Raw genomic sequence first — 12701 nt, forward strand, 5'->3', positions numbered from 1 at the left:
CGCCTAATTTACACTGGGTGCGTGTGTGCCCCTTTCTGGCTGCGCCGTGGTTTCGTTCCAACCTCTGTGGTGGGTCAATCCACACCGGGAGCATATCAGGTGCGGAGCGCCCATGAGTGCAGTTCACTTAGCTGGATCCGTGATTGTGAGATCACAAAATCACAGGACAATTGGAGATCTGTGATTCTCCACTTCCAGGATAAACGTCTCATCATCCATGACAAAAAAGAAAAAACAAACAAACAAAAAAAAAAGAACACTGATACCTCCTGACCAATTAATGACAATGTTTACATGGTTCAGCAAGAGGAAATCTGCATGGGGGCTTTTATTTTGAAAATTAAAGGACCCTTTTACACTGCTCCCGTGTCTGATTTCCTGTCTGAACGACTGAGTTTGATGCATTCTGGACACGTGTCAAAAATAGACTCAGTGCATATATTTAGCGGAGAGCCATGACAAGGCGCTTCTGGGATGCTTCTGACATGCTTCTGACATGCAATGCGGTGCAAGCTGTAACATGTATAGAAAACATTCACAGAAAGAACCCCACTCGATGCTTCCCCAGACGAAGCAGGGTTGCCCTCATCTTCATCTGGAACACCTCCTGTTAACAGCCCACCACTGGCACAAATAGTGAAGGAAGAGGTTTCAACAGAAACCACCTGCATAGCAATCTTATACGATTACTCTCTTCTTCTGACGTGGTGAAAATGAAGCACATCATTAATAGTTTTGGTTGAGGAACATTTTTGTTTCAGCTGGATCATTATTAATGATAGCCCTGCTGTTGCTCCATTACCTTGAAGGTGTAGTGGAGGAAGATTAAGATGCAATGGCTTCCAAAATACATCGTGGTTTATCTCCAAAGTTGCAGAATCTTTTCTTCCTCTTGTGCCAAGTGTATCTGAGCTGTTATGGTGCGGCTCTGGAGCCATCCGGAGGTCTGGAGGTCTATGATGACCAGTTTTTTTAAGTTGTAGCCCCCCAGCAGCTTACTAGCAAAGTTTACATGATGAAGTGGCCAACGAGTGTCTATCAATGCCCTTGCATATGTCAGTGATGTTGATAGGTTTTCAATGTGAGTCACCGAGACCCCCAGGTGGCAATCTGAGTGGGTCCCTGGGAAATTCAGTGGGTCCCTAATTTACTCATTTCTATTTCTTATATTCTCTATATCTTAAATTGTAGTGTTAAACTCCTGTAATGGTGGTATCACATGACATGGTTATAATTAACGTATATATTCATGTATATATGAAATTAAACAAATAAAATTCCAAATCTGAAAACTTTATTACAAAACAACTGTCAGAGTGGCATGACATACAAAAATCAAATAGAATAGTATTTTTGTCACAACATAAATTACTAAAACTCAAATGAAAACATGTAGTAACAAAATAAATTATCAATAAAAGTGCTGATTTTAAAACATAAACATAAAAATATCCCCATGACAGGGTCAAGAAATAAAAGCTGTTATTAGCATAACAAAATGGCGACTGCCATTCAAAGTATTTCTCATCTATGCCACCAGAGAATGCTTAATTTATTTCATTACAGCACATCCCCTAAAGGTTCAAACATCAACATGCTCATCATCAAGGAGTAGAAACACGAGTGTACTCACTATGAAGTTCGTATCTTGTTGAAATAAAATCTGCGGTGACTTGCTAGTTGCTGTGGTAACGGCTAAACTAGCATCTGTCACATCTGTGTCCTTTAGATGTGCAGAGGGTTGACATTGCGCTTGACTGGTCTGCTGACAACAAAGCGTCTTTTGCTAGTTACTGTGATCTTAAACACGAGTTGTTGTTCAAATGCATCCTTTTTCATGGGAAAACTGATACTGAGCTTACTGCATCCTTTCAGATTTGAATGCGTCAGGGACGGATACCTAGCAACATTAAAACAATCCTGTTCTGGTAAATAATCTCGTGCATATTCCTCAATGTTGTATCCCCAACATAAAGCATTAAAAAATATCTTGTTTATCCAGTATTTACATCCCTTGTGCTGTTATGAAGGTACCTCCACTAGGTTTAAAGACTGGTTCAGCAAGGTTTCAGTGTGCTCTTTAAGAGTCTCAATATGCTTTTAAGAACTTGCACATCTGAAATTTGACAAGTGTTGCAATCATTTAAGGTTAATATTGGTTATTGCTTCACTTTGCCTTCAAGTGGATAAATTATGTAGAGATGAGGAAAACTTATAGTTGAGAGAACAAGGAAAAAAAAACAAAGATCTGGTTGGTCAAGAGTCACTCAGAGTGTTTTCAAGCATGCCGTACATATCCTAACAACTCAGCCATCAGGTCACCCCCTACCAAAAAAAAAAAAGTTTGAAATAAAAAGACTGCACTGTAAAAATCAACACTAAATGCTTCTTTTGTTTTGTTTTTTTTTTCTTTTTAATGGTATGTTGGTTTGAGCTCAAGTAGGATTTGTTACTCAGGACTTTTGCTTGTGATAAAACATTTTTAGATGGCTTTGTTGGTATTTCTCCAAGCTAAATGAACACAGTTTGGAGAAATACAACATAGTCTGAACACAGTCAGCAGTTTAAAACTAGGACAGTTTAGCACATCAGACCTGCAATAAATCATCTCTTCATGAAGGTCGGTTTTATGTTGAAGAAGAGTTGAATCAAACAGAGGCTGTAGATGGTGGTGACATTTAACCGTGCTGCATTACACTGAAGGAAGTTTAAAATATTTTGTCCATCTTTATATAATGCACCATAAACGGCAGCTCCAGAACATTATAACATTCACCAGCACATACAGTATATGCACACCCTGCTATAAAAGTGTGCACAAACACAGATGCCCAGATGAGCTGGGATGGACACACTCAGAAATGCAATCAGTCAGCCTGGGACACGCGCAAAAATCTGCAGAGTTTGGGACAAACACACACTGGCACACAAACACACAGAGTTAGTCAGAGTTAAGGCAATCAACAGCAATCTGTCAGCCAGGACAGCAGACCATCTGTGGTGGAATCCTAGCAACTCAACATATTTTCATAACCGAAGTGCGACCAGGTTTGGAAACACACGGGCTGCTGCGCCGCTGTTCCAGCCTTTGTGTGACTTTTGGTGTTTATCAATGAAGAAGAAAAGAGAAGGGATGATCAGTGTGTGCGTGTTGATCTAGACCACAGTGAACTGCCCGTCCCTGGCATCCACAGCATTCCACAAACCTCTGCCACCGCGCAGATCTTGACCAGTTGATATGCAGGTCAAATGGCCCCGGACAGACCTCGAAGCACCGGGACGCGATTGGTCAAAGCAGAGGAGTGGTCTGATTAGCTGGACAGACAAGGGGGGGCTTCAGTCAGACTATCGACAGCTAAATGGCTTCTACTTTTCCTCCTATGTCATCAAAGATCACTGAGCCATTCACACATGCCATTGTGTGTGTGAGGATGGAAGCAGAAGAGTACAAATATGAAGCAAAGACAGAAAGTAAGAATAAAAACTTTCTTTTTTCATTTAAGAAAGTGAGTCAAACATTTTTGTGTGACAGTCTGCATCTGCACTTTTACAGAAAAAAGTCAAGTGCACAATAAATGTTTGTGTATCAGCAGACAAAGGATAGTTTTCTAATAAAACCTTTACAGTAGCCACATAATTGATATAAACACCATTGGTGTGAAAATGAAAGAAAAAAGAAACATCTCTGTAAATGTGATTCCAACAGTTAAATTTACATTTTGTTCTGGGAAAAATGGTCTGGTTTTATTTTTATTTGGATGTTTTTGCTTTGATTTTATTTGCAAAATGTCGCCTCCCCCTTACAAAAATCTGCTCGTGTGAGACTTTAGCAACTCCAGCACTTTAAAGCTTAAGTCTAAAAATAATTCAGGTAACAGTTCCCGCCAAAGGTTTACATAAAAACATCCACAGTGATGTCGTGGCAATGATGCATCTTTAATCTTTCTTTGTTGTTCTTTTTTCTTGTGCAGACTGCGAACATGAATCCTCAGGTGCTGCTGATCAAACATCCTCGATTGATTGAGTATCGTCAGTGTGACCTCCATAAAAGCAGAAGTTCTGTCAGTCTGCTGCTCTGCAGGATTCGTGTGTGTGTTAACACAACACCAAGGAGGAAACACACTGACATTGATCGTAGAGAAGCAGTTGTTGGTAAATATCATGGTAAATGTTAAAGTTCATCACAGTTCAAATAGAAAAGACTAAACAAGTATGGCTTGTGTTGAAGGGTTTCAGGAGAAAGTCTTTTCTCTCTACAAAGATCATGGCAGCACGGCTTAGGTTTGCAAAGCTTCACCTACAACTACAAGATCAATATCCTTTGGACAGACCAGACCAAAGTGGAGATGTTTGGACAGAATGCACAGCAGCACAAACACCTCATTACAACTGTCAAGCACGGTGGTGGAGGGCTGATGATTTGGACCTGGACAGCTTGCACTCAGTAGCTGCGTTTCCATTACCCCTAGGATTGCACATAACCTAAATATCACAATAAAAAACTGGTAATGGAAATACCTACAATTATAAAAGAAAAACGCAGATATTGCTAAAAAGTTTTTATGCTCTCATGAGGTGATTTTTCAGACATGACAATATAGAAGTATATCGTAAAAGTGTAATGGAAACACGTTTTTCACATTTACATGTCACAGACTTGACATAGTATGGACAGAGGGGGAGACAGAAATCTTTTTATAAATAATTAAAGAGAAAAACATAACAGCCATCCTTGATAGCAACAAACAATGAAATGCAGAGTTTTACAAGGAATTAGAAATCTCCTTCCTCTTCCAAGTGGATTTTACAAGAATTATGCCTTATACGCTAAACACCATTCAATGGAAACACCTGCAAATCACAATTGTACTTGTTGAAGTTTTAGAAACATCACCTTTATTATAAAAAAAAAAAACATAATGGAAACACAGCTACTGAGTGAACCATGAACTCCTGTGGATATCAGTGTTTTCTGAGTCAAATGTGAGTCCCTCTGTCTGACAGCTAAACTGTCTGAAACTGCCTTTGCAACAGGATAATTATCCTAAACAAACACAGCAGCAGATTTACAGGAAAATCACTAAAATAGAAAAGAATCAAAGTGTTTACATGAGCCAGTCGTGGTGAGACCATCAGAGAGCTGTGCAAGAATCAAAGCTGCAAACCTTAATGAGCTGAAGAAAGAGCATATCAATACTCCTTCAAAAGGGTGTAGGAGACTGGTATTTTAGCTAAGTTTGGGTTACATAATCACATGGTGTAAAAAGTAATGTGCTGTTGTTTATCAGAAGTGGTATTTACCTCATTTTCAGACCTGGTTAGCTAATTTTCGCTGTTGACTTTGTTTTTCCCAGAGAATTAGCTGTAATAAGAGGGAATAACAGAGTTATTTTAATATTAAATATGAATATTATTAATATTTTTATTACCAATATTATTATTACAAATAACATTATTAATATTATTATTGTTATTATTGTTATTTTATATTGTTTCCAAACTAAAAAGATTGAGTTAAAATTTCTGCCATTCAGTTTATTAAAAAAATATGTTTTAATTTCTGCCGTGGTCTCTGGTCTCCTTTTTGGTTTTAGTTTGGTTTAGTTGTTGTTGTTCATATATATATATATATATATATATATATATATATATATATATATATATATATATATATATATATATATATATATATATATATATGGCTGCACAGTGGTGGTTAGAACCATAGCCTCACAGCAAGAAGGTCACTGGTTCGAATCTTGGCTGGGGGAGGTTCGAACCTTGAGGGCGGTGGCCTTTCTGTGTGGAGTTTGCATGTTCTCCCCGTGTATGCATGGGTTCCCTCTGGGTTCTCCGGCTTCCTCCCACCGTCCAAAGACATGCATGATAGGTTAATTGGTTATTCTAAATTCTCCCTAGGAGAGAGTGTGTGTGTGAATGGTGGTTTGTCTATCTGTGTTGGCCCTGCGACAGACTGGTGACCTGTCCAGGGTGTACCCTGCCTCTCACCTGTTAAAATGCTGGGATAGGCTCCAGCTCACCCGCGACCCGTAATGGAATAAGCGGTCAAGATAATGGATGGATGGATGGATGGATGGATATATATATGTGTGTGTGTGTGTGTGTGTGTGCGTGTGTGTGTATCACATCATATTGTTATAATATGATGTTGTTTTTTTCTTTTGTTTTTTTTCCCCTTACATGTGACCAACTTAGATTATTATGATGTGCTAAAAGTTCCAAATAATCCTGTAAACGGTTGAAGGACCTGAGGCCAGACCTAAAGTCAAGGAGGTCTGCTTTCTAAAAAAACTGCAGATTTTAACATCATCCGTTCAAAAGATAATGTCAGAAATAAAAATACTTCTGAAGTTGGCTGATGTGGAACTAGGTGCCAACTTTAAGTTCCTGGCAGAAAAACCCCCACCCCTGAACAGGTCCCTCTTCAGAAGTTCTCAGGAACTTTCTGGGGAGGAACTGACAAGCTAAACAGTCTGTACTTAACAAGTTCATTTTTCTAAATCTTGCCAGGACTTTGAAACACAAGTCGCAAACAACAGGTGAAATTATTACGATCTTAGTTCCTCGACATTTGTAGAAATTAAAAACCTGGTTTATCACTTTTTTTTCTTTTTCTTTTTTTTATTTTTAAAAAAATAACTTTTGGAAATTACACAGCATCAATTTTGAGCTGAGAGGAATTTAAAAACCTTTCATCCGCTTGAAATTTGTAAGTGCACGGACACATCTGCAGACAGAAAATCTAAACTAACAGAAAATAGATCTATGAAATGTTAAAAGTTTGTGACCTTCAGTGACTATGATGCATACAGTTATGCAGTTTATGTTATTTGCCTTAATATGTAGATATTTCATAAATTTTCAAGGATTGGTTCATGTGCCTACCATTTGTATAAATAAAGTTATATTTTAAAACTGCAGTTTGATGGATTTTTGAGAAAGTTCCTGCTTTACATTGTATAAAATGTTATTTCCCTCAGCCTTTAGGTCAGGAAATTTGTATTTTTATTTCTTGAAAATAAATTAGTCTTTTATAATTCAAACAAAATAAAACTTTACACTGATGCTCATTTCTTTCATAAGCTGAGAAATGAAATTGCTGGAGTTGAGAAGCAGGAAATACACTAAAACTAAGAAGTATAAAAGGACTAAGACTCAGGCCATAAAATAATTTCTCTTTAAAATACAAACTGAGCAATTGCTCAGACTAAAATGAGAAGCCGTGTTTGTCTTAAATCCGATTAGTATGAGGCCACACCATAAGCTCAAGTCCACATCATCTGTCAGTGATCCATGCGACATGTCCCAACATGTTCTCTCTGCTGCTGTCAGATTGTCAAATCCACTAACAACATCCAATTATTACAGAAACGCCACACGTTCCCTTCCCCTCCTGCTTTCATCTCCAAACTTCATAAACGTCAGCACATCTCATTAGCTTCATTTATCCACATAACAAGTTTCTTCTTCATTCCCTTTATTTACCTTTATGCAGAATATTGGATTCACACCATTTCCTCTGCCACTTCAGCTCTAAAAATATCTACTGCAAGTGAAAACAATGACTAAAAGCTATTAAGAAACATGTTTTCTAGTGTTTACAGTCTTGATAAGAAACCTCCCTGTTCTCTGTGAAGCCCAGGCTAAAGTACACACAACTCCATCAATACTTGAATGTAACCTGAGCTGATGAATTCACAGAACTGAAACCGTAGTTAGAAGATTTCAGGTGGAAGTTCTGAATTGCCGGTTTAGAGCTACTTAACTGTACTGTTTGAACCCAAAATGGAACAAAAGAATTAGGTAACAGGATGTTTTCCTTGCCAGCCTGCCAAAGCACCGGTCCGAACCGCCGGCTAAGTGGTTGAAATTCTGGCTCCAGTCCAGGAAGCCAATGTTATTGTTAGACACTGGCATTGTGAAATATAGCATTCATGATTAGTAACCTTCAGAATCCTTATTTACCCCCTTATTTTACTGAGTGCTCTTCTTCAAACACCCCACCGTTGCATCCTGAAATTTCAAGTTCATCCTCCTTTTGGTCATGTTACAGTGATTTTATTCTGGATACTCACCAGGCAGTCTGTTCATGTTGACTCCCTGGGCAGACAGACCGATGCCCATGTACCTGCAAGCAGCAAGAGAAGAAATTCGACATTCAGACCAACTTCTGACTGCATTTTATCATTACAGCTCTTAAAAAATTCAGATAAAGCTTGTGTTTTGATGAGCGTCTGGGAGAAATAACTTTAAACATAACGTCTTTGAACTCCTCTCATATCACATCTAGTCACTGTTGAGTGAGCTGCTTTCAAACATCAAACGTGGCAGCGAGTATGGAAGCTCAGCGTTCAGCCGTGGCATCTGAAAATTGTTCTTAAAGGATAAACTGTTGGCACTTTCACAGCAAAAAAAAAGCACCACAAAACCTTTTTTGCTCAGTAGGAGTCATGAATATTGCAGTTGAGTGCATCTGGTCATCACTTACATACAGTTATAAATATCAGATCTAAGCCACGTGAATAGGTTTATTCACAAGTTATAGCTCTCTAACTCAAAGAATCTGCAGTGTAAGGTCAGGAAAGGATAGACAGTCACAGCAGGTAAGGCTGAGAATTAAATAGGATTTCTTGTTATTGCCAAATAAGTTAGTACTAGAACACTGATGTTGAAAAAACAGAACAGTCGAACATTTCTTTGATAATTTCATTATTCAGCCTGCCTTTGAAAAACAAGATTAGAGTGTGTAAACAGGTCAGCAGCTGATGAGCACGGCAGATCTTTGAGCTAAACACTGACAGCCCAAACAGGACTTAATTTTGGGATTCAATTTAATTTCAAGGGGCAGATCAGACATGAATGTCTGCATTACAGACTTCAGACACAACACGGGCAGCGATGACTGCGATTGTCCGTCGGATCACTGAGGACGATGATGTCGAGTACAGAGGACTGACGCAGACCTCTGTGGACTGGTGTCAGCAAAACCACCTCCTGATCAACACAGGAAAAATCAAAGGAGATGGTGGTGGATTTTTGCAGACGCCGGTCTGCCTTCCCCTCACGGGCAAACATCCAGGGAATGGACATTGAGAGAGAGGACTCTTATAAGTACCTGGGTGTTTATCTTAGCTATAAACTGGACTGGACTCACAACACAGACACACAGTACAGGAAGGGTCAGATCAGGTCTATCTTCTGAGGGGACTGCAGTCTTTTAAAGTGAAGATCTTCTATAAGTCTGTGGCGGCATCAGCCTTTCTGTACGGTGTGGTCTGCTGAAGCAGCAGCATCACAAAGAGGGAGAGGAAGAAGCTGGACAAAGTCATCAGGAAGTCCAGCTTAGTCCTGGGCTGTTCTCTGGACTCAGTGCGGGAGGTAGTTGACAAAAGGGGTCCTGGAAAAACTGCAATTCATGCTGGACCATGAGCCACACCTGTCTGGAGAGCAGCTTCAGTGACAGACTGATCCATGCTCGCTGTGAGAAGGAGCGATACTGCAGGTCTTTCCTGGAACGGATCCTATTACACCTGTGCAATCTCTCTATAGTCATCTTCTCGAAACCTGTGCAATATTTGTATTAATATGTCCAATAATTTTTTCAATGCAGCCATTTCAATTCTCTTCTGCTATTTATGTTCATATTTATGTACCATGCATACTCTGTCTGACCATATACTGTACATATTTATTATAGTATACTTCTGCTGTCTCTGATACATTCTTTTGTACTCTTGTGTTCATGTTTGATATCTCCTGTGTGCTACTGCTTACTGTACCTATACTGTTGCAACAATGCAATTTCCCCACTGAAGGACTGATAAAAGTTTTCTTATTGTTATTCCTATTATTGATTTAGGCATCATTTCTAAAGTAATCATGTCACTAGAATATCCTAAAATGGAAAAGCAGAAAATTCACAAATTAAATGTAGTGAAATCAACAGGTTTGATCATTTTTAAGAGCATGAACATCTGTACAAAGACCTAACAATTCATCCAAAACAAACTATTTTGGTCAGAGCTCTAAATTAACGCCTGCCAATCCACCAAATGCAAGTTGAAGTAAATTTTTTGTTGAATTAAAAAAAAACTTTTGGCCCAGTTTGGCAAATGATGAATGAAACTAATCTTTTCAGCTATTTATCCTGAAAGTGCTAAAAGTACTTTTCCCTAAACACTATTTCATCCATCTATTGGCTGAGTGTTTATGAGCTGCTGCCTGAACAAAGTGCAGCTAAAGGAGGAGGGAAATTTGAATGAAGTGATGTGTAGAAGGAAAAAACTAAAATATGGCTGTGTTTAGACAGTGTGAAGAATGAGGCTAGTTATAAGAAAAGAAAGGAAGTAGGGGAGAATGTTGATTAAAGAGAAGGTGAGACAAAGGAAAAGAAGACATCTGGTCATGATGAGTGTCTGGTGTTCAGCCAAGAAAAAAACATAACTCACTCTAAGGACTGCTGCATCTAAAAACAAACCACTTCATCACTGGGACTAATCATTTTAAAGTGGACACTGTGAATGAACATGTGTCCAATGTCTCCTGGACAGCCCGAGGACATTCATTCATTGTTATCATCTATTTATTCATTTTATTAGGGTGCATTTAATTCTGTTAATTTCCTTTCCACTGTTGCCCATCGCCCATGCATGCTCAGGATGGTTTTCCTTCTCTAGGCAGTTATTTTTTATGAATTGTCATATTCAAACAGTTATTATAAAATGAACTAATATTTTTGGACAAAGTTTATTCACAATTATTATTACTTTTCAGTATTACTGTTACTTACAGATTTTTTTCTACTTTTTTTTATTTTATGTTTTTTATGGACTAGAAAGCTGACCTAAAATTTTACTATATTATATAAGTTGTTTTGTTTGATTTCAGTTTCAGCTCCTGCTATGTTGAGTAATTTGTAACATTTGTTAGGAAAAGTGCCAAAATTAATGCTCAAGCTCCAGTTTAGAGTTTTAAAAACATTGGTTAAATCAAAGTGAACCAATCAAGTGTTTAAGTTCAAACCAATCCCTCTGGTCTGAGCTGAAGCCTAGATAAATTTGGAGATTTATTTTTGCTTTACTTCTTACAGTCACTGTAATCTTTGGTTTGTTTTCACTGTAACTCCAGCAGTATAATTTGTACACAGAGTACACACAGACTATATGTTAATACAGTGGAATGTGAAGGCATGACTCATGCAGTACTTCCTGACATATGGCTTCTATCCTCCCTGTTAGAATGACAGGAAAGAATTTTACATCTTACACCCTTTGTTAAATGCTTAAGCTGCAACAAAAACATACATTTGAGATGGCGTTGCTGACTTCTTATGTTTCACTGGTTCTATACAGAAATAATAAAGTTCAGTTGGTTTGGAAGGAAGCAGTTAAACATGAAGATGCTTCCTCTACTAAACGTCTTTAACACCACAGTTTGATTGTGGAGCTGCTCAGCTGGAACTGGGGGGTGATAAAAGTATGTTATGTAAGTGGAAACTTTTATTTGGGAGGATGATGAACAGTTTGATCAAAAAGCAAGAAAACTGAACAGAGGGGAAAGCAATATATCAGAACTAATCCAACACATGAGAGCGGTACTTCTGTGTAGCATCATTTAAAACTGTCTTCAGAATCAGATTCGATAAGGAGGGGATTATTACTAAAGTTGCCATTTTGGGGTTGTAATGTTCGTATTTTTTATGCTGACTCAAAGTGAGGAGAATATTCCTGAATTAGGTTAAAAAATGCTCAAACCGCTACAGAAACAGCTGCGTTCACTTCAGACTGTAAAATCTGATAGTTAATGTTCAGAAACTAAACCAGGACGGTTGTTGTTAGCAGACCTGTTAGTCTGCACATGCAAAATGTAGCTACCTAGAAATCAGTGTGTGAAAACATAAAGCCAAGTGTGACGCAAACATTGTACTTCGATAACTTTTATCAGAAACCAGGCAATGCAATGCAGTGATTCATTGACCTGATCATGAATCTGAGATGTACACACTACAGTTAATGAACCATGTGACCTGGTTATCAACAGCTACAATGAGAGCCTCACCGTTTGTATACCTCCACTAACCAGTCTACTTTTAGTTTCCAAACTGTTGTCACGTAAGTGGGAAAGACAACTTGGTTTGGAGCGAGAGGTAAAGGAGCAGCTATGGTCGCTTTGGACAGAGGCTCTGAAGCTTAACAGAGTTGTCTCTGCTTACCCATCTCGACCTTTACTGACGATCTTCACTTCAAAGTAGTAGATCCCACAGGCAGCAGGGATTGGGTGTGTGGCTCGCACTGATGCTGCGTCCTTGTGGTTCTTTCCATGGCCTGGAAAAACATAAATGTATGTGCAATAAGCAAACATGTTTACTGTATAACTCCATATCATTTAGCCATAAAATTAAGAATTTTTAGACTAACTAAGCTTTACTGAAACTCCCTGAGCTGTCTAGTCATATAACACATGTTTATAACAACACCAAGTCAGTGCTGAGTATTTTCCAGACGTGAGCTTTGTGAATAGACGAGTCACAAAAAAGACAAAATAACACCCCTGCATTCATCACATCTCTAAATCCACAAGATTAAAAACATGGTTTCTAGATTAGGATGAAATGTAGGAAGATCTTCTTTGTAAGTGGCATATCAACCCTTTAAAGCTTCACCCAAGAAATAAGTATAATC

General features: G+C 38.4%; 1 protein-coding gene across 1 annotated transcript in view; it reads right to left on the minus strand.

Moving 5' to 3' along the window:
* The window catches only part of ranbp10 (RAN binding protein 10), a 46330-nt gene that overhangs the window by 14368 nt on the left and 19261 nt on the right, over nt 1-12701 (minus strand). The window contains exons 2-3 of the mRNA XM_041997102.1: nt 12233-12344; nt 8097-8149 (exon numbers count right to left, since the gene is read on the minus strand). Coding sequence (XP_041853036.1) covers nt 8097-8149; nt 12233-12344 — 165 coding nt within the window. The remainder of the gene's footprint in view (nt 1-8096; nt 8150-12232; nt 12345-12701) is intronic.

Source organism: Melanotaenia boesemani, chromosome 10 (genome assembly GCF_017639745.1).
Source record: "Melanotaenia boesemani isolate fMelBoe1 chromosome 10, fMelBoe1.pri, whole genome shotgun sequence".
NCBI lineage: Eukaryota > Metazoa > Chordata > Actinopteri > Atheriniformes > Melanotaeniidae > Melanotaenia > Melanotaenia boesemani.